Source organism: Arvicanthis niloticus, chromosome 2 (genome assembly GCF_011762505.2).
Source record: "Arvicanthis niloticus isolate mArvNil1 chromosome 2, mArvNil1.pat.X, whole genome shotgun sequence".
In the NCBI taxonomy this organism is placed as follows: Eukaryota; Metazoa; Chordata; class Mammalia; order Rodentia; family Muridae; genus Arvicanthis; species Arvicanthis niloticus.
Window position 1 is genome coordinate 134,637,843 of NC_047659.1, and position 26,148 is coordinate 134,663,990.

General features: G+C 50.1%; 1 protein-coding gene across 1 annotated transcript; it reads left to right on the forward strand.

Annotated features, from left to right (window-relative positions):
• The first annotated feature begins 11,677 nt into the window (after positions 1-11,677).
• Positions 11,678-24,308, forward strand: Slc2a10 (solute carrier family 2 member 10). Its single transcript, XM_034496688.2, has 5 exons — positions 11,678-11,866; positions 19,520-20,791; positions 21,299-21,421; positions 22,683-22,818; positions 23,205-24,308. Exons 1-5 carry the CDS (start codon positions 11,863-11,865, stop codon positions 23,272-23,274), a joined length of 1,605 nt encoding a protein of 534 aa, XP_034352579.1. The 5' UTR covers positions 11,678-11,862; the 3' UTR covers positions 23,275-24,308.
• The last annotated feature ends 1,840 nt before the right edge of the window (positions 24,309-26,148 follow it).

Sequence of the window (26,148 nt, forward strand, 5' to 3'; positions counted from 1 at the left end):
AAATCATCCGGCCTCTTCCGCTATGAACACCGCCCCCCACAACACACTTCACCCAGCTAGAGTGGTTCCGCCTCGCGACCTTTCCGAGTTCAACTGAGATCCGGCTACTTGGCCCTTCTTCGTCTATCTCCGAGAGCGCTCGGCAACTTTCGGCCAACAGCTTCTCACTCTTTGGCTTCTTACGGAAGCCCATTAGTGATGCTCTGGCTTTGGGAGGAACTTGCGATTTGGAGGTTCTTTTGGGAAAGCTCTTTTCTGGATGCTTTGCTCCTTTCTACTAGGGTTCTTTCCTTTCTATTCCTCTCTTTTTCTTTCTTTCTTTCTTTCTTTCTTTCTTTCTTTCTTTCTTTCTTTCTTTCTTTCTTTCTTTCTTTCCTTTTGAGACAAGGTCTCAGATTAGCTTCGAACTCGTGGCCCACTTCAGTCTATGGAAACCTGCTCTAAGCAGGGAGGGAGCAAGGGAGTTAGGCAAAGCTTTCTATCTGGAGATGCCACCTGATGCCTGACACCAATCTGTCGGCAGCCAGCATCATTCCTCTGAGCTCTGGTTTCTTCATCTACAGAATGAGGCTGCCTGGTTCTGCTGGGGTGAGGGCTTATCAGAATTGGATAAGAGGCTGGTTACGCGGTGCCAGTGGACAGAGGTCCTCTTCACATGGCCCCTGACCTCCTTGTCCCAGCCCCACGCTCCTTGGGGCTCTGTTGAAAATACAGAAGAGAAGCCTTTTGGTCTTGGGTTGCTATGGCACCAGCAACTTGGCTCTGTGGTCCCTGGGTTTCGTTCTTTCACCACAGGTCCCTCTTCATACATCAGACCCTTTGTGTGAACAGAATGTGTTTTCCAGCAAAGCGCACCCAGAACCGGTTCCGTTTATATCTCCCAGTACTCAAGTTTGTAGCTTCATTATCATAATTGTTTGTGTCCACACAGCCGTCTCTATGGTGACCAAACCCACCTGAACCTTAGACATCTACTGTACAAAGGCGCTGACCAGAGCTAGGCTTGCTAAGTCCAGGCTGTGTTTAGCTCTTTAAACCTGGTTCAATCCTTTCAGTGACTCCCTACTGTGCTAAGGATAAAGACCTAAACCTTAACAGAGCCCATGGACACCTGCATCCCTAATAAACCCTTCCCTCTCCAGAGTCCCCACCCATCCTCCATGATGCTCTTGGCACAGAGCCTTTGCACCTGCTATTTCCTCTACAGGGAAATGTTCATCCAGCTCCATGTCACCTAGAGCTGCATAGGCATCCTTTAGTTTCCATTGGAGGGTCACTTCCCCGGACAAGCCCTTCCGGCCTCTATAAGGAGAGGGAGTTAACTGTTATCAGCCCTAGTTTTCTAGTTTCCAGGCCTGTTTTGAATCCCCTTTGGTTTTGGCCATTCGACTGCTTGATTGCTGCCTACTCCCTCCCATCCCACCCCACCCTCATGTAGCTAGTCACAAGGCAGGATTGTGTTGTTTCCATCCTTCCCCCTGCACCAGAGAGGTGGGTACTGGCCTAGAGCGTCTTAGGGACGGTGCATTCATGTGTTCCCAGCACTCAGAGGCTGTGCAATACTCAGAGGCTGAGACAGGAGACTGCAAGCCTGATACTTAGTGAGACTTGGGGGTTGAAGGTGGGGGGCATTTAAATTCAAAATATTGTGTGCGTTTGTGTGACTTTTTTTTTTAACACCCAAATGGGGAAGTGGATTTAAGCTTCTTGTCTACCGGTGTGCTGAACAGTTTGTTAGAGATGTGGTGGAGACCTTAAAGTGCTGAATGAGAAAAGAGTTGACTGGGGAGAGGAGAGACAGGCTGGTCCACAACTGGCCCCTATAACTTGGCAGGAGAGCAGGAAGCTGATGATTAAAGGTGGGTGGCAAGGATGCTCTTCATTTGACTATTTCCAGGGACAGGGAGTATGAAGTGCAAGCTCGACTGTAAAGTCATAGATTCAAGGCTCCAACCCAAGAAACGTCAGAAGGGGGTGTGGTAGGGATGGAAGGACGGCTCTGGTGAGAAGTGGGTTGGCCAGCTACATTTCTTGAGAAGCAGCAAATGCTCTGTTGAGAACAAGAGGCAATGCAGAGGGCTAGTGTTTTCTATAACGGGGAGGGGTCCTAAGAGTATGGAAATTTAATCCAGGAAGAGGGATGGGAATGGCTGAAAGCCTTAGCAGAGTGACTACCGCTAGGAGTTGTGATAGCTCGCCTCACAGCTAGCTCTGTGCATGTGGAGCTCCTAGCTGTGTTTTTGGTCTCTCCAGAATTCTAACAGTGCTGTGGAGGTTTGAATGAAATGACCTCCACAGGCTCACAGGGAGTGGCACTATTAGGAGGTGTGGCCTTGTAGGAGGTAATGTGTCACTGGGGGGCAGGCTTTGAGGTTTCAGATGCTCAAGCCAGGCCCCATGTCACTCTCTCTTCCTGCTGCCTGCGAATCCAGATGTGGAACTCTCAGCTACCTCTCCATTTCCATGTCAGCCTGTATGCCACCAAGCTTCCCGCCAGGACAATGATTGACGGGATCTTTGAACTGTAAGCCAGCCCCAATTAAATGTTTTCCTTTATAACAGTTGTCATGGTCATGATGTCTCTTCATAGCCATAAAACCCTAATCAAGACAACTGCCAATAGCAAGACAGAGAGAAGCAGAGGACTTATCTCTCTAGTTCCTGCCCAAACTGTAATCAAACCCCTCTCCATTCACCAAGTCTTGCCTTCTATGTTTTTGTCAAAGCCTGGGACAAAGACCCTGAGACTCCTGGGTCACAGAGGTACTGCTTCCAAACCACTATGGGGAGGGTCACTCACTTTGAGGTGACTGATGAGGTACCTCTGCCCTGCCCCAGAAGAAGAGCATGGACAGAGAATGTTTCCATATGGCACTGTGCTCTGACCAGGGTGCACTTGGGTGGAGGGCAGGGGCCTCCCCTTGGGCATACTATAATCCAGGGTGGGGACATTTTGTATTACTCTTGACTAGGGTAGCATCAAGCTTAAAGAAAGGGGAAATATATTAGACACCAAATAATCTTATATCCATCTCCCTTCTTCTCTCCTTCTCTGTCAGATCTCTCCTCCACTGGGGTCACTTTCTGAGGAACTGGCACCTGCTATCTGCATCCCCAGCAGAGAGCAAAACCCCCTGCATCAGTTTTCTATGGTAGAAACAGCAGGTGCAAAGGCTCTGTGCAGAGGGAGCACTATGGGGCAAGAGGGGGGATCTTGGAGAAGGCAGGAGTGCAGCACTGTAGGGAGTTGTTGATGGGTTCGGAGCAGGGGTTGTTTGAAGTGTTTAAAGAACTCTCTCAGTGTCACAAGTGACTGTTACACATTTCGGAGCCCATGATGACACCCTGGCTCTTCTCAGATCTCACTTTCTCCCCTACCCTAAATGGCTTATGTGATTGATGGACACAAAGCCCTGAGTTTTATCCTAGCACTGTATAGACTGGGCAAGGTGGTGCACAGCTGTGAGAGGCTAAGGCAGGACAGTCTAAGGTCTTCCTTGCTTATATAGTGAGTTTGAGGCCATCCTGAGCTACATGAGACCCTGTCAAATGGGGGAGAGGGGAAAGAAAAGCAGAGGAAAAAGGAAAGACAAGACAGCAGAAGGCTTCCATGGTGAAAGACTGAACACACTGGGTACAGGTCCCTGATCATGACAAGCTAAGCACAGGTTCCCCTGGCCATGACAGGCTGAATTTCAGCCCTGCTGCTCAGCTGCCCAGAGAGTTCAGACTATGGTTGTCAAATGTCTTCTGTGATGCTCTCAGTAAGACTCTGGCCAGTGACAAACCAGCCTGCCTCCATCTTAGGCTCAAAAGCCACTTTACAAAGACAAAGTGGGCTCATATTCTGTTTATGATTAAACCTCTGTTCCTTGAGGCTGTGGCTGTGCCCAGCTGTAACGTTAACTACACATGGTTCTGCGTGTTCCAGGAATGGCCACCATGTCTTTGTCTCAGGAGGTCTTTCTGAATAACTGTTATGCTTACGCTCTGCTCCTGTAACTCACCTATTTTACCCATCAAATCCCTCATTTGGAAACCCTCTATCCCTGAAGTATAGAAACCTTGTCTTTCTCACATCCGGGGCTCTCTCTAAAATCCCAACTTAGGGTGAGACAGCTGGCTGGCCAGTCCCAAGTACACCTCTAAAATAAAGCTTGCTTTAACCAGACAATTGTGGATTTGCTTTCTCCCCAAAAATTTCTGGTTTAAGAGACAGCTTTACAGATAAGACCATGCAGACTATTGCCTCAGCACATCTGTGCAGGGGAGTTCACAGGGCACTATGTAAGCGAGTGGGCATGGTTGTGTGCTTCGTGAACAGCACAGACAGCTGGCTATGGTTTGCTGCCTCCTGTTTGGACTCATGGCCTTTGGTTTGCCACAGCCCTTAACACTCCACCTTGCCCAGATTGCTCTCTCATTTGTGACACTGTGTGGACCTGCATGCATACGGTCGTTATTTGAATTTGTAGTTCCTGTATCCCCTATCAGCTGGCTGGGTTCCTTTGCCTCTATCAGAACTCACAGGTAAATAGGAGTGGCTCTGCTGGTGTTGGCAGACAGGGACCCTTGTGCGCCAAAGGCTTATGGGTGGGGCTGACTGAACCTTAAGTCCAAGTCCTGACAACTTAAGGCTTGTGGTTCCAGGCTCTAGCGCCAAGATGCTTGTCTCCGGGTGCCCACATTAGAGGCTTATTTACGCTCTGACGTTGGATTGCCAGCGGCCCAGCACTCCTCAGGCAGTGTAATTCTTGGCTCCTTATAGCAACAGTTAGCAGTAGTCAGGGTCAAGTAGCATCACAGTTCTGTGGCCTCAGTGACACAGGAGGACCTGGAGTAAAATCGATGCTATAAAGGACCTACAAATAGTTTTGATTAGGAAATACTGTCTTAGTTAGTGTTCGCATCGCTGTGATGAAAGACTGTGACCAAAAGCAACTCAAGAGGAAAGTGTTAGCTTGGCTCACACAAGTCCACTTCATAGTCCGTCATGGAAGGAAGCCAGGGCAGGAACCTGGAGGCAGGAACTGATGCAGAGGCCATGGAGGGGTGCTGCTTACTGACCTGCTTCCCGTGCCTTGCTCAGCCTGCTTTCTGATAGCACCCAGGATCACCAGCCTAGGGATGGCACCACCCACAATGGGCTGGGCCCTTCCACATCAATCACTAATTGGGAAAATGCCCTACAGGCTTGTCTACAGCAAAATCTTATGGAGGCATTTCTCAATTGAGGCTCCCCCTCCCTCTGACGACTCTAGCCTGTGTACATAAAATTAGCACAATTAAGTTACATGAGGTAGAACTTAGCCCTGCCTTCAGTATGACCGGAAGAGAAGTAGTCATCTAACCAGGCTTGTTAGAAACAGTCTTGTGCCATAACTGCAGTTTCTGATTACTGTTCAACAAGCCCGACTTACAACTGGCCATTAGGTCCATTCTCATAACAAAGAACGTTCCACCAACCGGCAGCTCAGGGGGACCTCACACCTCACACCAGGGACAGCCTTCAGTCTGCCATCAAGTCCAAGTTCCCTTACAGGGAAAATATTTAAATGAACAACATGGATGGACCTAAGAAATAATTCTGGCATCCTGTTTAAGTTGTTAGAGGTTGGCTTGAGGCCAGGACTTGGAAGAGATTCGTGGATGAGAGTGGGATGTATAAGCCTAAGGCCTATATAAACTGGCAGGTTTCCTGTTCGGGGCTGGTTTCCTTTGTATGTTAGCCAGAACCAGTCAACTGCTATTACTAAAGGGTTTTTTCTTTATTAATCTCTAAGTGCTTGGAGTGGTTTCTCACTGAGAAGGCATATTTATTCTATACTATCAAGTGTCAGGACTCTCAGTTTCCATAGTGCCTGTGGCTACTGGAGCCTCGGTGTCAGCCCTCAGCAGTTACTGCAAGTAGTGTTACCTTAGGGCTTTGGATGCTGGGGCCCTTTGTCCTTAGGACTTGACAGCTCCAAGGAAGTCTTCCAGAGACAGGACAATAGTCCCTGATCTTAGCTCTTTGAGGCCTTCCTGTATTTCTGATGCCTTTGTTATCTCCTGTGTCTCTTCTCCACTATCTCTGGAATTCCAAATTACTGAGGAAGAACTTCCCATCCCATTCTGAGTGAGGATAAGGATACCTAGAGCCTGCCTATGGCAGCCATTGCAGGATGTCTGGAGCAGTCCTAACTGGAACAAAGCCTGCTGGGGCAGGAGTCTTGGCTTCAGCTGCAGTGTCCTCAGAGTGACCGTAAGGTGTCCAAAAAGGCCATCCTGCCATCAAGGCAATCCAGTCACTCGACAGAGAAGTGACTCCTCAGTTAATGGCTCCCCTGCCAGGCTTTAAGGTATGAAGGAAGGGCCTATCTGCTGCCACTCACAGGCCTGAATGGCCCTGCTCTGAAGGGTTTTACTCATTAGAAAAAAATCATTAGAAAGTGCTTACAATAAAACTTAAATCTATATCCAAATTAACAGTCTCTGTAGCATTGACCAATGATACTTAAGCCAGTGTCTCAGTGCCCTGAGAGGGTTGGGTCCCTTTGCCTGTCTCAGTTCATCTACCCTCATGGGTCAACACCAGGACATTGTCTAAGCTGGTACTCATGACTAGAAGGATGGCAAACACTCCTCCACCTCAATGGTTGTCACCGAGCATTGGCCCTGTGCAGGGCAGAGTTCTGGCAATTTATTCTGAACCGAATGTTGGAGCAAGGAAGAAAATACAAGAGACTTTTAAAACGTTTCCATTCACATGGTTCCATTTTTGTGGAGAGATACAATAAATACACCAGGTCTATGGTGTGTCCTAGGTCATGTAGGTTTGCTGCAGCCGAGAATTAGGAAGGCAAATAAGTCCCCCACCCCCATCCCCCAGTTGTGTGTGTACATACAATCTGGTCCACACTTTTTCCTTTCAGGTGGTTTTCTCCTGTTCTCAGTCAAGATGATTAATAGTGATGAAATAATTGCTAGCTATTTATCATTCCATAACAAATTCCTAGTAACCTAATGATTTAAAGCAAAATTAATTCCCTTACGATGTATATGCATGGTAATGGTTGAGATCAAAGCACAAGCCAGGAAGACATGTCAGTCAGGCAGAGTTGGGGAGGAGGCCCGAGTACACTGCGGTCTTGGCTGAGGATCAGTCCTTCACAGGCAGCTGATCTAAGGCCCTCAGTTCCCCCCAGGTTAGTGCCTGAGGGCATTGGCACTATGATTCAGTATGGTATTGCTTGGGGTGGGGGTGGGGGCTTCTGTAGGGCACCTCACATTGTGGCAAGTGGCTTGGTTAGAGCGAATGATTAAGGGACCAGGTATCAAGAATAAGGCTGACACTGGCATCGTGCATAACCAGATTGTAAACCTGGTTGTCTGCCTTCCATTTGCTGGAAGCCTATCACTAGGTCTCCACTAGTAGCAGCGAAGCCAGGGAAGTGAATGGCCCCAGAACACAAATGCCAGGGGGCAGGGACCATTGGGAAGCAATTGAAAGGTGCTTCTTCCTTGAGAGGGTCAAATGAAGAGAGACACCTCAGTTTTCTGGAAGAGACAGACACGGTGGCAGTCGGGCACACATCCCTACTGCACAGTGTGAGCCATGAAAACCAATAACATCTAGGCCATCCCAGGCACACAGCTTCTATGGCTACTCTCACAGAAGCGGAACCCCTGGCTGAACTGCATGATGCCAGTTCCACTGAAGAGGAAGAGCAACCACATGGGACTGTTTGAGACGTAGTCCATGCAGAACGGGTGGGGCAGCTGAAAGTGCCACACGGGGAAGGAACCACATTTCCCAGTATCTCCTTGTTACAGTTTGAATTCCAAGTGCCTTCTTCCCCACAGGCTCATCTGAGTCTGAATATCCAACTTACAGGTTGGTTTAAACGTTGTGGAGACTAGAGGTGAGAACAGACTGGTAGGAATGGTCTGCTTTTTAGGGTTGTTCCCACCACTCATTTTGGCCCAGAACTCTCTGCTTCCTGTCTGTCGTGATATGAGGTGTCTGTGACAGATTTTTGCCAATATTGAACTGCGCCACACCTCTCCTGCTGTGATGAACTGAAGTCCCCCTGAAACCACGAGCCAACCTAACCCTTCACTCCCATAAGTCAATTATCTTGGTTATTTCTGCCAGAGCAGTGCAAAAGTATCTCAAGGAAGTGCGCCATTTCCCTTGACCTCAATTTTCTTGTCCTGCAAAACAGGGATAGATTTTAGTGATTCCTACCTCCTTAGGCTGTGGTGGGGTTAAACACTAAGGACGTTAGATAATTATCAAAAGTAGTTTTACTCGATGGTTTCAGCACTCAGTCCAGTTATTACTGCTGTACAAATTGATGGAATTCCATGCAGCTCAAATCAGCATTTAGTATACTTGTGCACTAGGATTTGGGGGCCTTAAATTCCATCTGTCCCTGCGACATAATCTCTAACACCTAGGCTGGACAGGACTCCTGGGGGCTGGGATCAGTCACAGAGCCTGGCTTTGAGATGATCTAGATGCTAGGACTATATATTGAGGCTAATATATAGTGAAATATGTGTGTATACATATATGTATATATGTATATACACATGTATATGTGTATATATGTGTGTGTATAAATATATATGTGTGTGTATACATGTATATGTGTATATGTGTGTTTACATATATATATGTGTGTGTGTATATACATGTATGTGTGTGTGTGCGTGCGTGAGTGTGGTGTTACATATATTGTTAGTGTGGGCTTCCTCACAGCATGGCTGGCAGCTGGACTTTGTCATCGTTGTCAGTTGTAGGAGATAGGGTCTCCTTAAGTATCCTAATGACCAAGCCAGCTCAGTCAGTCAACAGGTTCTCCAGCGCAGGAGTGAGGATTAAAAGAAAAAAGATGATTAGACAATATTGCAGCACGACCCCAGCCAGTTCTGAGGCTGAAGGCTGAGGCGGGTTTATTTTTTTTTCTCAATTTTCTTTTAAACCATTTTTAATTACATGCAAGTATTTAGGTAAGTTCTAGGTTGAGGAACCAGCAATACAATAGCTGCAAATAGTCAAGGAACAAGCAAGGCAATAAACAAAGTCACTTCCGTGATCACTCTCATGATCATTGTTCCTGAGGGCTCATCGGGATGACGAAAATACCTGAGCCTACTTCCCTGTCCTAGCCCACAGTCAAATTCATGCCTGAGGCCTACTTCTTTGTTCTAGCCTAAGACTTAGATTGTAACTTAGATTGTAAGACTTAGTAACTGAAATTACTTCTTTGTTTTAGCCTAAAATTAGATTCCTGCCTGAACTTACTTCCTTGTCCTTGGCCAATGTCAGAGTCTTGTCAAGCAGCCCCAAAAGCTCTCCACCGCCTCAGCTGCCCTCAGTCTTCCTACTTCAGCTTCTCAGTTGCCAACTTTATGGGTGTGTGCCACCAATCCCAGTTAGGTCAGACTCACCTTGAGGGTCAGGGTCCCAGCGTCCTGGTATCTCAGCCCAGCAATCACATGGCTTGCTACTCCCTGCAATCTCTTGGTGTACACACACTAGGGAGAGAGAGTGAAGAACTCCAGGCCATGTTTTCAAACTTTGTAGTTTTCCAGACTCCAAAGGGCCCTGTCTCAGAAGGTCTGGTCTACAACATCTCTTTGTCAATGTCTTAGTTAGTGTTTTACTGCTGTGAGCAGACACCATGACCAAGGCAAGTCTTATAAAGGGCAACATTTAATTGGGGCTGGCTTACAGGTTCAGAGGTTCAGTCCATTATCATCGATGTGGGAGCATGGTAGCATCCAGGCAGGCATGGTGCAGGCAGAGCTGAGAGTTCTATATCTTCATCTGAAAGCCTCTAGGAGAAGACTGACTTCCAGGCAGCTAGGATGAGGGTCATAAAGACCAAACCCACAAGTGACACACCTACTCCAACAAGGCCACACCTATTCCAACAGGGCCACACCTTCTAATAGTGCCCCTCCTTGGGCCAAGGACATATAAACCATCACAGTCAAGGTACCTGAGTGTGCCTATGGCCCTTGGCCCTCTTGGAGAAAGTACTGGTGAGGCTGGGTTCCTGTGAACACATTGTTGGACCTGGAAGTCTCAACTCTGGGACATGAAGTGCACAGAGACACAGAGACCAAGATTGATGCAATCAGCAAGAGGAATCTTTATTCCAATGGGTCGGGATCACTTCACTCTCACAGGAGGAAGGACCCCGAATTTCTGAAGCACACACCTTTTATACTTGAGCATAGGCAGACTTTAGTGAAAACAAAACTTGTTTAAACCTAAGAGGACACTTTGCTTAGCCTTTAAACTTACTGGCCACACTCACTCAGGCAATTATTTCTGGTGGGCTGTTTATCCAGGGCTGTGAAGGACACAGCTGGTTACTAATCAGTACATTCTGCGGTTTTTCTCTGAATTTTTTTTTTTTTTAACTCTCTCCCTGCTATCGGGATGGCTTGACCAGCAGAGTGGTTTTGTCTCTAATCTGCCCTTTTTGCTCTGTTTTCTTGGTTGTTATGTCGAGAGTTTGTCAGGGTGGTCTCACAACATTCATGAGAAAGACTATGTGTGTGCGCACACAAGAGGCTGGGGAAGGCTGCACTCACTTAAGAGCCTAGCCTGTCTGTGGTACTGGAGTGAGAATTACTGACATTGTCCCTAGTCTAGGGGCAGAGTCAACCTTCACCCGATTCCACAGGGATGCCCAAAGCCATGCGGCAGTAAGCACAGAACAGTAGGTCTCCCTGCCCAGCCCCCTGGCAGTCTCATCTGGTCTTTACCAAGCCTCCCTCTGACTTGTCTTCATCCCAACCAGTGTCGGAGCCAAAACCATTTCCTCTCTCCTGTCCCACATGCCCAGCTCCCAGCCTTGCCCCAATACCCATCAGAATTTGTCTCCTTCAACTGGAATAAAACTCCTCATTCCTGGACTGGGGATAGACTCAGTGGCAGAGTACCTGCCTGGCATACAGGAGGCCTTAAATTCAACTCCCAGAACTACAGTGAAACAAACACCCTCGCTCACATTCTTGACAGTGCCCTGAGATCTCAGGTGATGGTTCCCTGGCCCACCCCTCCTCTCCACTTGACCTCTCTGAACCCTGAGGTTCCAGACCGGCAGCCTTCACTTAGGATGTGCCTTTGTTCCCCACTGTCTCCTTTGCTGTCTCCTTTGCTGTCCCCAGGGCTCGTTCCATCAGGGCCCAGCTGAAGTTTCCCCTCCTCAGACAAACCAACTCAGCCATCCCCAGCTGCCTGGCTCGGCGCCCAGGCTAATGCTCTGCTCTGTCCTCCCTTATGCTCTGGGCTCTGACTTTTTCGATCAGTCTCTTCTGCCTTTAGAAGTAAACTCCGTGGGAACAAGAAACTTGTCTGCCTTGTTCCCTGGGCCACCCTAAGTCCAAGCAAGTGTTCCTGTGCTTGTCAGGATGGAAAGGAAATGGTGCTGAATGCCTGGGATGTCAGAGGTGCTGTGTGGAGTGGGGGGTGGGAGGGACACATGGGAGAGGCCCATCACTGGATGTGTGTGTATGGGTGAGGTCTGGCACAGGGTGTGTGTATGTACACTGGGAAGGCCAGTGAAGGGTGGGCCACAGTGACTATGGAAACTATTTGAAGAGTGACAGTTTCTCCGGGGAAACTTGCAGTAAGTTCCTTTGTGGGGCAGCAGGGCCGCCACAGCATTGGCTGTCGGGCGGTACCGGGCTCCCCTCAGTCCCGCCCCCCCAGGCTCAGGCCGGGCTGGGCAACGTGGCGGAGGGAGAGCGCAGGCCCCAGCTCTGGGGAAAGTTTGTCCGTCACTGCTACTGTGGGGATTTGACCAGGACGTGCAGTCCCCAGAGCCCAGCCCGCCCGCTTAGCGCCACTCTATCGCTATGGGTAAGTCGCAGCCATGGATCTCAAGCCATCCCCACCCCCTCCCGACCCTGCGACGGGCAGGCGGTGCCCCGCTGTCTATCCCCTTCCCGGGGAGTGGCCTGGCCTCAGGGAGCCCCCAGGAGTTCCAGCCTTGGGATAGTTCGGCAGACAGGGTCCCTTTGGGGTACTCAGTCTGCTGGGGCTCTGCAGACAGCTCTGAGGGGACTCCAGTTCTGCAGACTGGGCCAGACACCCCGGAGCCAAGTCAGCCAGCAGGTCGCTAAGCACCTCAGTGCTGCGTATTGCCCTAGGGGCAGGGCATGACCGGGACAGAATAGACAGAACTCCTGGGCTGGATTTGATTCCCGGTGAGAGGAGACAAGTCCACTAAGGTGGAGTTCCAGCCAGGAGGACAGGTCTTTGCCATTGCAGGCGATCAAGATTTCTGATATTCAGAAACTTAAAGGGATAGTCAGTTTCTCATTCTTCAGTGGACATGAAGTTCAGATCACACCCAGGGGCTGGGACAAGCAGTGAACAGGGAGACTGTGCCCTCAGTTTCGGAGGTGAGGAGCTGAGGACAGAGTAGTGAACAAAAGCTGTGGGACACACGGGTATGAAGGCCTGGAGGTGTGTTCCTTGGGTAGCACAGAAGGCCAAAGCAGACCTGAAACCTTGTCCATAAGTGGGTTTTGCTGAGACGGGGCCGGGGGTTGGAGGGGGCGGCTCCCAGATGGCAGAAATGCACACTGGGGTACAAGCCAGGGGCTCAGCAGCTCAGTGGATAAGAGGAGGGGGCTGGGAGTCCAGTAGGGGGCAGATCATGGCGGGCTCTGAAGAGAAGTTTGGATGTTATTCCAGATGACAAGGGAAGCTGTAGGTTTTAAGCTGCAATGGTGGATGGGGTAACTTGTCTGTTAAAACCTTACCCTAGGCTGTTCAGGGGAGAGTCATTGTAGCTAACACTGGTTGTGAGATAGCTACTATCCCATTTGTTCAGAAAGGCTCACTCTCCGGGAATAAACCTGTTCCTCTAACAGGTTGGAACAGGAGAATAGCAGGGAAAAATTGGGCGAAAGCAAGAACCAATCCCAGAAAGGCAGTTAGGAATCCCTGGAGATCCGTGCCGGGTATCTGGGACCCATGATGTCGTGATAAGAGCTTCCATGGGCTTAAACTGCCTTGTCTCAGTCAGCTTATAAAGACCACATGCTTCTGGCTGGGCTGGGCTGGCTCCTTTGTGGCTCTCCTTGGTGGATGGTCTTGTTCCTCTGATTTTCTGGGATCTCTATGACAAAGTTCTGCCATCAGCTCCAAGGGCGGCAGGGTCCTCTGGGATCCACAGCTGCAGTGGCTTCTGAGTCCCTGGCCAGCTGATCATGGTGATGTAAACCTTGAGGAAACCACTTTCTAGGTGGCTCTGGGCCAGCACAGTATCCCCAAGGGCTCTTTGCTCTCCCAGGAAAGTCTTTTAATTAAGTTTATGGCTTTGTAGCTGCAGTGGATGGGACTTGGTGGACTTCTCAGATGCCCACAAAGCATCCCACCTATTATCCCAATAAAACGTGCTTGACTTATTTCTAAGGGTGTGAATCTCTGCAGAGACCTTGCCTTCCTCAGGCCCAACTTTACACAGGGTTCTCAGACTAGACTGTCCTGCTCTGGCTCCCAACCCTCACTGTAAACCTGGCATAAAGCAGCTACCAATGCCTATGTCATAGCCTGCATGCGACTACCTTGAAATTCCCTTTCAGCTTTGTTTAAAAATCACTTCTAAAAAAAAATTGTGTGTGTGCATGCACATGTGTGTGTATGAAAGAAAGGTGGTGATGATGGTGTGTGTGTGTGTGTGTGTGTGTGTGTGTGTGTGTGTGAAGAGGAGTACAGGAGGAGTACATGTACCATACTGTGCATATGGAGATGAGGGAACAGCCTTAGGTAATTGGTTTTCTCCTCCACCTTGTTGAGACAGGGCCTCTCTGGTTATTTTGTTGTTCTGTGAGCTCCAGGGTAGCTGCCCTCATGCTTCTGGGTGACTCTATTGTTTCTGCTTCCCACCTTGCCAGAGGAATGTTGAGATTACAGATGTGACAACCACATCTGGCTTTCTGTGTGTTCTAGGACTCAAACTCCAGGTGTCAGGCTTGTTCAGCAAGCGCTTTTCCCCGCTTTTCCACGGTCTCATTGGGCCTCAAGTATTACTTTCAGATTTAGATTTTCAAATTGTCTCTCAGGGTGTGGACAAATTGTACATGAATTCTTTGTTAGAAGGTAACAAATGACCTCTAGTCCAATTCTGAATAGAACCTTCATTCCTGTCTGAAGCCTCCTGGGCTTCAGTGCCTGCATTCCTGTTGGTGTTCTGGTCTTCTGAGCTTCTATAGGACACACTCACTAAGCCCTGATAATAGCATTCTTGGGCTTCTCTAGTCCACATCTCTAAACTCTTGCAAACCCCTCCCACAAACCATAGGTTCCACAGGTTTAAGAACCACATGGCTGCCAGGCAGGGGTGGCGCCTTTAATCCCAGCACTTGGGAGGCAGAGGCAGGTGGATTTCTGAGTTCAAGGCCAGCCTGGTCTACAGAGTGAGTTTCAGGACAGCCAGAGAAACAAAAACAAAGAAACCCTGTCTCAAAACAAAACAAAACAAACAAACAAACAAAAAAACAAACAAACAAAAAAGAACCACATGGCCAGGTATGGCCACAGCAACAACCCCACTTCTGGCACCAATTTCATTGTTAGTTACTCCCCATAGCTGCGGCCCAAATACCAGAGAGAATAACTTGAAAGTAGCCAAGGCTTATTTTTATTTCCCAGTTTCAGAGTGTTTGGTCCACTGCACAAATGCAGCGTGGCATGGTAGAGGAAGTGTGGAGCGAGGGATCCTTTTACCTCATGGTGGAAAGGACGCAAAGGGCAGAGAAGGACAGAGAAAGTAGTCAGTGACTTACTTCCTCCAGATGGGTTCCACTTCCTAACGTTTCCAGAACCTTTCCAATCAACACCACCAGCAGGGGATCAAGCCCCCCAACAACACGAGCTTTTTGTGGGTTCAATTCATACATAAGCCATAGCAATCACCTCATGACCCCTCTGAGAGTGAACTCCAGGGACCAAAGGAGATGAGACCGTGAGCCAGGCATTAACTTTTGGGTGCTTCCTTCGTGAGGAAAGAAGGTGGAAATCACGATTTTTCACCATGAGTATTTTGCCTCTTCATAAAAATTGTCTGACACCTGGGAAGAGGCAGAAGAATAAAATCCTATCACACAAACCTTTGTTATCCAGGGCTGCTGATGGCCTGGCTTAGGCTCTGGTGAAGGCTCCTCCTTTTTCTGGTCATGAGTTTATTCCCTCATGGGTAATACTAAGACACATCTCATAAAGCTGTGGTATGACACAAATGAGCTATTAAGCTTGGTAATCAAAGCAGCACCTGGACCAGAGACTGCTTTCAGCAAATCTGCCTATCATGTTACCAAAGTTCTCCTTGTGGGCAGTGGGGGTGGGGTGGTAGATGCTGCTGGCTGCTTCTAGATGCTTCCAGAAATATCTGCGCTTAAATGTTGAATTAAAATGTAAGGATGACCTTTACAACTCTAGTGCCAATGTGGCCAACACCAAACACAGGAGTTATTAATCTTAATAATAATAATAATAATAATAATAATAATAATAATAATAATAATTTTATTCTGACTTCATGGGCACTAAGAGACTTTCTAAGTAAATTTATGGAAATGAAACCTGACACCCTCCATCACATTAGCTGCCATTCAAGTGCCCAACTGTCCACATGCAGCTAGTTACTACTGTATGCAATAGTGCAGGTGCAGAAGTATCAATGTTCTAGAACATTCAGTGAAAAGCAGGCTTGGCAATGAGTGAGTCCTGAGTAAGTGAGAACAGAGCGGGCCATGCAGGAAGCTTGGCGGATGCATTTAAATTGATCTTTGCAAAGCAGGGACTCTGAACTGGAAAGCAACCAGTTCTAAGTGCTTGGGGTTAAGTGGTCTGGAAATGTGGGGATCGGAAGGCTGAGTGTCCCTCCGTGATTAAAGGTAAGAACCTGCCAGTCTTGAGGATGCTGGAGCTGAGGGTGGGGGAGATCCTGGTTGACAAGCATGGCGTCACTGGTCTGTGTTTGTCTCCAGTGTCCCTGCTCACAGTCCCTTTATAATCCCTGCCGTTTGTATTTCTTTCTCTCCTTCCTCACTATGCAAACCCTCAAGGCTTCGTGACCAGCAGCCCCAGATTCTCCCGCCACCCACTCACCATCTCATTAACATCTGCTTTTAAATTCATGAATTTCACTTGTTCCTTAGGGCTTTCTTGCAACTTTTCTCCTTCCTTTACTTGAAGATATAATTTGTCAGGGTTTTTTGGGGTTTCTGATGAAAATCACCGCGATGTCTCTTTGACTAAATCCCACAGTCATGGGCATGTGGCCTTTCTGTTCCTGTAGATGGCTATTTTTATCTTATTCCTCCTTCTCTGCTCATCTGTTGTGTTTTGAGACAGAGCCTTGCTGTGTAGACCATGCTGGCCCCAAACACGCACTCCTCCTGCCTGCTGTTCTCATGGCCTGCTTATGTCTCACAAGAACACAGAGAGTTTCATGATTCTTAAGTAGGGAGGTAACTGGTCAGATGTGCACCCTGATTTCCACAAACTGATTTTCCTTTCCTTTCGTTTCGCAGTCTAACGATAACACCCAGGGCTTCATTTTCCTTAGGCAAGCTCTCCAACCCCAGGTTCACACATCTCCAACCCCAGGCTCACAGCTCCACCCCCAGGCTTCACACATCTCCACCCCCAGGTTTACAGAGCTCCATCCCCAGGGTTCACACAGCTCCACCTCCAGGCTCACACAGCTCCACCCCCAGGCTCACATAGCTCCACCCCCAGGGTTCACACAGCTCCACCCCCAGGTTCACACAGCTCCACCCCCAGGGTTCACACAGCTCCACCCCCAGGGTTCACACAGCTCCACCCCCAGGGTTCACACAGCTCCACCCCCAGGGTTCACACAGCTCCACCCCCAGGCTCACAGCTCCACTCCCAGGTTCACACAGCTCCATCCCCAGGGTTCACACAGCTCCACCCCCAAGGTTCACACAGCTCCACCCCCAGGTTTACAGAGCTCCATCCCCAGGGTTCACACAGCTCCACCCCCAGGCTCACACAGCTCCACCCCCAGACTCACACAGCTCCACCTCCAGGGTTCACACAGCTCCACCCCCAGGCTCACAGCTCCACCCCCAGGTTCACACAGCTCCATCCCCAGGATTCACACAGCTCCACCCCCAGGGTTCACACAGCTCCACCCCCAGGTTTACAGAGCTCCATCCCCAGGGTTCACACAGCTCCACCCCCAGGCTCACACAGCTCCACCCCCAGACTCACACAGCTCCACCCCCAGGGTTCACACAGCTCCACCCCCAGGTTTACAGAGCTCCATCCCCAGGGTTCACACAGCTCCACCCCCAGGGTTCACACAGCTCCACCCCCAGGGTTCACACAGCTCCACCCCCAGGTTTACAGAGCTCCATCCCCAGGGTTCACACAGCTCTACCTCCAGGCTCACACAGCTCCACCCCCAGGTTCACACAGCTCCACCCCCAGGTTCACACAGCTCCACCCCCAGGTTCACACAGCTGCTTTCTATAGTCCCTTGTCATTCACTCATTCTCTGGTTTGAAGCTGGGGCAAGAGGCATGCACCTGTAGTCTCAACCACTCAGAAGGCTGAGGGGTGGGGCAGGAAAGATCTCTTAAGCCCACAAGTTCGAGGCTAGCCAGGCAGTGGTGGTGCACACCTTGAATCCCAGCACTTGAGAGGCAGAGACAGTAGGATCTCTGAATTCAAGGCCAGTCTGGTCTACAGAGTAACTTCCAGGGCAGCCAGGGCTACACAGAGAAATCTTGTCTCATAAACAAAACAAAACAACAGAAAAAAAAAAAAAACCAAAAAGTTAAAATTAAACCACCAATTACCTTACTTTTTGTGTAGGCTATTAGAGGCTTGTGTCCCCTAAAAATGAGATTCCTCATTGTCCTGAAGAACTCCTCACAATCTGGCCCTTGTCAGCCTCTTCACATCAAGTTCCCCGTCACTCACCTTTGCCAGACTCCAGTGTCTCCATCCTTGTAGATCAGCTCAGAGCTCAAAAGCTCTCCACAGCCTTAGCTCCGCCCCTTGCTGTGTGACCTAGAGAACATTTTGTAACCTCTCTGTTCTCTGTGGATGTTGCTGATGATGGCAGAGGGCAGCTGCGAGACTCACTGAAGAAAGGTGAGCACAGCTTTCACTACAGTCTGGCCCTCTGTGAACGTCACACACTACATAGTCCCACATGCTCCTACACTGGTGGCTTCCTGGCTCGGGGCCTCTGTACTCGCTCTCCTCTCTGTATTGTGTGTTCTGCTACATTCGTCCAGTTTCTCCCTCACTGTGTTCAGGTTCCTTCCCAAATGTCCCCTTCCCCTGTAAAGCAGGGCTGTAGCTGACTCCCCCCTGTAAAGCAGGGCTGTAGCTGACTCCCCCGTGTGAAGCAGGGCTGTAGCTGACTCCCCCGTGTGAAGCAGGGCTGTAGCTGACTCCCCCCTGTGAAGCAGGGCTGTAGCTGACTCCCCCGTGTGAAGCAGGGCTGTAGCTGACTCCCCCGTGTGAAGCAGAGCTCCGCAGGCCTCCTTCATTGCATTGTGCTGATGTCGTGAAGACCTCACCTGAAATCATGTGAACTTTATCAGTTGTCTGGCCAAGTGCCAGGTCCTGGACGGCACCACAGCAGTGCCAGGCTTGGGAGCACAGGCAGCGTGTGGCAGATGCTGGATGGGTGGCTGTCCATGACAGTGAACAAGTGACAATGAACGTGACTATGAAGATGGTGGGAAATGGATGGGTCTGTGGACAGATGGGTCAACGATTCAATGGGCAGTTGGGCAAATTAAAGGGAAAATGGAGAGATAAATGGATGGGTGGATGGATGGGTGGATGGATGGGTGGATGGATGGGTGGATGGGTGGATGGATACAGGATAGATGGGTAGGTGGATAGGTAAATGCATGACTCCATGGGTTGGTAAACATAAGGAAGGAAGGAGGGAAGGAGGGAAAAGAGAGATGGATGAGTATGTATGTTGGCAGAAAGGAGGGAGGGAGGGAAGAGCAGAAAGTTGGCTGCAAGGATGGATGCATTCATGGATGAATGGACAGACAGTATATGTGGGCAGATGGATGGAGGAAGAAGAGAAGGAAGAAGAGTAGGCAGATGGCTGTCTGGATGACTAGATGGATGGATAGGTGGATGAGTGGATGGATGGATGTGGGTTGGTGGGAGAAAGAAAGGAGAGGAAGTGAAGGAAGGATAAGTAGTTGACTGATTGGATGCGTATATTTATAGGTAAATGGGTGGAAAGAGGAGGGGTGTGTGGAGACACGCTGAGCGAACAGAAGGCTGCCTGGATGGTTAGATTGCGGGGCGGAAAGATGGATGGGTGTGTCAATGGATAGAAGGAAGGGAGGAAGGAAGGAAGGAAAGAAGGGCGGTGGCTGAACAGTAGACAGCTGGATAGATGGATGGTTGACAGACAGAAGGGAACGTGTGACACACAGACCCTCTATGACAGTCAATATGAGCCCTGCCCGGTCACTTTTGTTTTCCCAGGCCTTCGCCCGGCTGTCCTCCCACTCTGTGCCTCTGTGTCTCTGCTGGGTGGCCTGACCTTTGGCTATGAGCTGGCCGTCATATCCGGTGCCCTCCTACCACTACAGCTGGACTTCGGGCTGAGTTGCCTGGAACAGGAGCTCCTGGTGGGCAGCCTGCTCTTGGGTGCTCTCCTCGCCTCCCTAGTCGGGGGCTTCCTCATTGACTGCTATGGCAGGAGACGAGCCATCCTGGGAAGCAATGTGGTGCTGCTGACTGGCAGCCTGATTCTGGGTCTGGCCGGCTCCCTGCCCTGGCTGCTCCTGGGCCGTTCATCTGTTGGCTTCGCCATCTCTCTGTCTTCCATGGCTTGCTGCATCTACGTGTCAGAGTTGGTGGGGCCGAGGCAGCGGGGTGTGCTGGTGTCCCTCTACGAGGTGGGTATCACTGTGGGTATCCTGTTCTCTTATGGCCTCAACTATGTCCTGGCTGGCAGCCCCTGGGGCTGGAGGCACATGTTTGGCTGGGCAGCTGCACCTGCCCTCCTACAGTCACTCAGCCTCTTCCTTCTCCCTACTGGAGCAGAGGGCACTGCAGCCCCCCAAGACTTCATCCCACTCCAGGGACAGGAGACCAGCAAACTGGGCCCGGAGAAGCCACGGTACACCTTTCTGGACCTCTTCGGGGTCCAGGGTGGCATGTGGAGACGGACTGTAGTGGGGCTGGGGCTGGTGCTGTTCCAGCAGCTAACGGGACAGCCCAACGTGCTATATTATGCCTCCACCATCTTTCGCTCCGTTGGCTTCCATGGGGGCTCCTCAGCTGTGCTGGCTTCTGTGGGGCTTGGTACTGTGAAGGTGGCTGCCACCCTGATCGCCACGGGGCTGGTGGACCGAGTAGGCCGTAGAGCCCTTCTGCTCTCTGGGTGTGCCCTCATGGCCTTGTCAGTCAGTGGCATAGGCCTAGTCAGCTTTGCTGTGTCCCTGGACTCTGGCCCCAGCTGCCTGGCCACATCCAACGCCAGCCAGCAGGTGGACCTGCCTGGAAGCTCGGGTCTGCTTGTGCGTTCATCTCTACCACCAGTGCTGCACCCCAGTGGGGACCAAGGACAACCAATCCTGTCAGTCATCAAGAGACCCATCTATCCAGTCATCACAGCGTCCCTGGGACCAGCTGTGAATACCGCCTCCTCAGTTCCCACCAGTCCCATCCTGGAGCATACCCTGCTGTGCTGGTCTGCGCTGGTTTGCATGATGGTCTATGTGAGCGCCTTCTCCTTTGGGTTTGGACCAGGTAGGGGGGCTTATTGGGCAGGGAGATCCAGCACCTTGGGTCCTTTTGAGTGGTCTTTATTAGTCTAGGGACACTGGAGCTTTAACAGTGGGCAGCTGAGGCTTCAGGATTCCCCCATAAGCTGAAACCCAATCTCACTGGAAAGTTTTTAAGCCCACCCACCCCCTGCCCTGTTCCCAGCACAAAAATTTAAACTTCAGGTCTCTTCAAACCTAAGATCTATCCTCAAGTGATTCCATCAGAAGGGTTGGCTTAAAGAGAGTGAAAAGAATCAGATAGAAACCAGACACACCAGTTTGCTTAGGACCCTTCTGCTCTTGGTATTGAATGGCTTGTGTCCTAGGAACCCAAGACTTCGACTATTCACAGGATTCCTGCAGGGGCATAGAGGGTGGGCAGTTGAGAGACTCTGGGGCCAGGTGTTTAACACAGGCCTCAGCTAACAAGGGAAGGAGGTGGCCTGTTTAGTTCATGGGTGCCCGGAATCTCTCTTACTCCTACCTCCAGTAACCTGGCTGGTCCTCAGTGAGATCTACCCAGTGGAGATCCGAGGGAGAGCCTTCGCCTTCTGCAGCAGCTTCAACTGGGCAGCCAACCTCTTCATCAGCCTCTCCTTCCTCGACCTCATCGGTGAGCACTCTGGCCTCATCTCAGGCCGTGTCCAGCCGGACCGGGCATAGTTCTCTTCCGAGCTAAAGCTCTCAAATTCGCTGGGTCACAGTGGCAGTGAAACCTGATGCAGCCCGCTTGTGAATCGAAAAGGACTATTTTATCTTAGGTCACCTAAATGAGCGGGGTTGGTGGCTTCAAGCAAAGCCAGTCCTGAGTTTTCCCACTACAGGGTCTGTCCTTCATTCTCTCTCATCCCTGCTATGCCTCGGTAGCCAGCTCACCTCTTGAGGCGCCTTTCTCATTAGCTGCAGCCCACATCCGGGGCCCTGCTCCCATTGGCTCAACAAGATCACCTGCCCCTCCCAGAGCCAATGGCCTGCTCTTCTGATACCCAGGGCTCCTTCACCCTGCCAGTTCTTAGGGCGGGGTTACTTGTCTACTTCCGGTGGTCAAGTGTTTGCATGTCTAGCTCATGAGACTGTGGGGACGTTTTGGAGCCACCCACGTGATGGTGTCCCAGCCTTCCTTCTCCCCGCTGCCTCTGTCTCCAGGCGTTGCTATGTGGGATGGATGAAGAAGACAAGAAGGGGAGGGAGGGGAGAGAGGAGGGACCCATCGAGAGCCTGCCCCTATCCTCAGCTCCCGGGGGGGCCCCCCAATGGGGAAATGTAATTCCTAAGTCCAGCCAGGTGTCAGAGGACTGGATCCTGGCCCTACAGACCCAGCCTAGGGCCGATTCCACAGAACTTGGTTTCCCCTCTACAGAGAGTCCCTTTTTAAATGTCCCCTCTCTTTGTCACGAGCCCCCTGACTTTAGAGGCCGCCCGTGGGCATCGTCTCTGATATGGTCCTTAGCTCTGGGCAGAGTTCTAGGTTGGAGCGGCGTCTTCCAGTTCTGGCTCAGGTCTAGTCTAGGCCAGCTGTAGCTCAATTTTCAAAGTGACCCTTTGTGGCTTTCTAGAGCAGAAGCTCGGGAGCTGCCTCTCATGGTCCCTGCAGCTAGCCACACCTCCACTTAGGTGCTCTGACTCTGAGGGACCTTTTCCTCTATACAAGTTGTCCTCACTGTTGTTGGTGGCCCGGGTTCAAGGACAGCCAGCCATGTTCTGGCTTTCAGGTCCTTACCTGAGGGCTTGTGTTAGCCCTCTGCAAACTGGTCATCACCGGCCCTTGAATGGGTGAACTACTAGCCCTACACCTAGGACCTGCTGGGGTGGCCTGGGACTCAAGAACAGGGTGCTCAACTCCTGACCCCCAACTCCCAACATTGCATCCCAAGGTGCCATCGGCCTGGCCTGGACCTTCCTGCTCTATGGGCTGACTGCTGTCCTCGGCCTGGCTTTCATCTACTTACTAGTTCCTGAAACGAAAGGACAGTCGTTAGCTGAGATAGAGCAGCAGTTTCAGATGAGCAGGTATGTGGTGGATGAGGGGTGGGGGCTGGGACGGTGCCTCAAAAGTGGACCCTTTAAGACCTCGGACTCCTCTTTCTTTTGCTACGTGCTCACATCTCCTGCATTACTGCCATTTTTCCTGGGCCACTTTCCTTCAGCTGTCCTGTGTCATTAGACGGTGGCTTTGCACTGACGTTAAGGCTGAGCTCCTGGGTTTGTATGTGTGCTGAAGAGAGCATACCCGGGTCTCTGCACGTGTAAACACGTGTAAGCATTCTACCACTGAGCTCCGTCCCAGCCCTGGTTTTCGTTTTTGAGACAGAACTCCACCATATAGGGTGGGGCAGTGATGTCCACTGCCTCCTGCCCAGGGCTGCTGTTCCCTGATTGCATGGTTTCCTTGGCAGGTTCCCTCTGAACTTTGGCCACAGGCAGCGCAGCCGTGTTCAGTACCACCGCCTGGACGTCTCCTCCTGACCCCTCCTGGACATCCCAAGGGGTCTGTCTGCTTGGAAGGTGCTGGGACACTGGTTTCTGCAGGCCATCTCCAGCTCCCTGCCTGTTGGGGCCTGGGACTCATGACCTAGATTTCTTTCTGTAGTGAGCCCTGCTCCAGAGGCTGCCTCTTGCCGGGGCGAGAGTTCACAGCCAAACCCTTCGTTTTGAGTGTGAGACACCAAAGGCTCCAGAAGACCTAGCTCCATGTCTCAGTTTCCCCATGGAGCTGGCTTGTCTGCCATGTTTATAACGACGTCCTCTGTGTTGTGTTCACCATGTGCTTCTCAGATGACCTGGGAAGGAAGTGTCTCCTACTACTGCCCTGGACCAGCAGAGTCTGTGAGCCTCTGCCTTCCTCGTGCCCTTGCCCGGGGTCCTAGTGCTGTATTCATCACCCACTACTCCCAGCACTCGGGAGACTAAAGGACTGAGTGCTTTAGGCCAGGCTGGCTTCAAACTGAAACCTTGTCCAACCAAATCAGTAGGTGAATACAAAAACCAAACCCGTGTCGCCACCTCCTAATGTCTCTGTTGCGCTTCTCCCTCCTCCTCTCCCTCCTCCCTGCCGCTGTGATGTCCTCATGCGTGTCTGATGGAGGTGGAGGCAGGTGCCGTGGATTTTACTGCTCCTGTTCTCAGTGTCTTCACAATGAGCCAGCCCTGTGCATGTCTTTATATTCCAGAGATTAGGGAATACTGCAGACCAGGGCTTGGTTTATGGTTTGATTGATTTTTTTCTTCTGGAGTTGTGAACTGCTGGGTCAAGTGTTAATTATATAAATGAAACTCAAAGGTTCCTCCCGTGTGGAGCTGATATGTTGAAAACATCGCAGAAAATGGGGCGTGTGTGAAAAAAATCCCCCGCCGACCAGTTTAGCAGATGCTTGCTCTTGGCCTCGGTGGAGGGAGCCCCAACTGCACACTGACTCCTTACAGAACGCCCTTCAGATGAAGTGTTTCCTCACACAAAGACGTGTAATTTACAAGTGTATTTTAAAATAAATTATTTTGAATGCAAATGTATATGGTGATTTATATTTCCGCACAATTACATATGTGTTGTCTACTAAGTATCAAGTGTCATTCTAGACCCCAGAGCAGAGTGTGGCCTAGACAAGGTCCTGTACTTATTCTGACATTCTGGCTGGGTGACTGATTCATGAGAAAAGGAATGAGATGAGGGAGAGAGGAAAAGAAGGAGAGAAAACAGAACACAGGGCGGAAACACCATCGCCTGACAGATACTGAATAGTAGGTACGAGATGACAGACAACACAGAAACAGCCAGAGCCTCTCCAGTCCCTAAATCTTTTTTTACACTTTCAGAAAAACTGAAAACTCTAAAATTAAAAGGTTAAGAACTGCCCTTGTCTTACACGTTACAGAGAATGTTTGGTGTCTGCTCACGTTTTCCTGTCTGGGATGATAAATCAAGCCAGTTACAAATGAAGGCAGGAGAGTTGGCATGGTTGTGCACATATTTAATCTCAACACTTGGGAGGCTGGGGAAGATGGATCTCAGTGATTCTAGGGCAGCCTGGTCTACACAGTGAGTTCTAGGACAGTCAAAGAGACGTAGTGAGACAAAAAAAAAAAAAAAAAACCTCACAAGGATAAACAGAAATGTCACCATAGCCCTGGCAGTCCTAGAACTGATTGTATAGACCAATTTGGCTTCAAACTCACAGAGATCCATCTGCCTCTGTCTCCTGAGTGCTGGTATTAAAAGCGCTTTTCCACCATGCCCAGTGTCCCAAGAGGCTGAGTTCACAAACACCGTCCTGGCCAAGGTCAAGAGCAGAGTCCATGATCTCTCACCATTTGGCTATTTGTTTCTGCGTGTGTAGAAACTTGAGTTGCACGTGCACCAAGTCAACATTCCAGGTTTCCTGGCAAAGACTGAGTGAGTTTGCCAATGGAAACAAAAACATTTTCACTTTCTTTCTCCCCCACCTCTATGCTTCTCAGCTTCCTCTGTGTGTACATCTCCTTTGCATTCAGCCTTGTGAAGTTGCTAAGTTCTTCCAGACTTATGGGCCAGATGCCACCCTAAATCCCTGAGTTTGACTGTCTGGGCTGGTGGTTACTGAGGTATGATCTCCAAAACTTTCTCTGGCTCCATCTGTCAATCAGATGTCAACTTCTGGGGAAGGGAAGAACTTGGCAACAGTGCTGAACCTTGGGTACCACGTTCATTGCCATCTGTTGAGATCGATTGGTTGTTGAGGTTTGGACTTTGGCTATGTATTGTAATGCCGAATACTGGCCCCCAAGGCCTGGTTGCCCCCAGGGATGAGAAAGTCTGCACATAGACATAAGTGATGCTATGTGACCTTGCCCCCCCCCCTCCCAGTCATCCTTGATTGGTGAATAAAGATGCCTACAGTCAATAGCAGGCAGAAGAGAGACAGGCAGAGTTTGGGTTCTAGGGCTTGGGGTCTGAGGAGACCATGAAGAGGAGGAAAGAGACTGTGTGAAGAGAAGACCCCATGGGGTAAGTGAGTCAGGAAAACATGGCCATGAGGGCTGGCCAATTGGAGTTCAGAGCATCCCAGATGGAACATGGCAAATTATAAACCAGGTTTATTGATGGGGAAGTAGATTCTAATAGCTTAGAGGGTAGATATCTGCCCAGATCTACTGATGATTATGGCTTATTATTATTAATTAATTAATTATTATTATGGCTTATTATTATTAATATGAAGGTCGAGAGTCTTTTATCTGGGAACTGAAGAGGCTGGGTAAAACCCCCGACTTGAGAGTAAATAAATACGATAACACTTGATGGCTAAACCCAGTCACTAGCATCTATGGCTCTAGGCAGTACTTCAAGCTCTCCCACACTGGGCA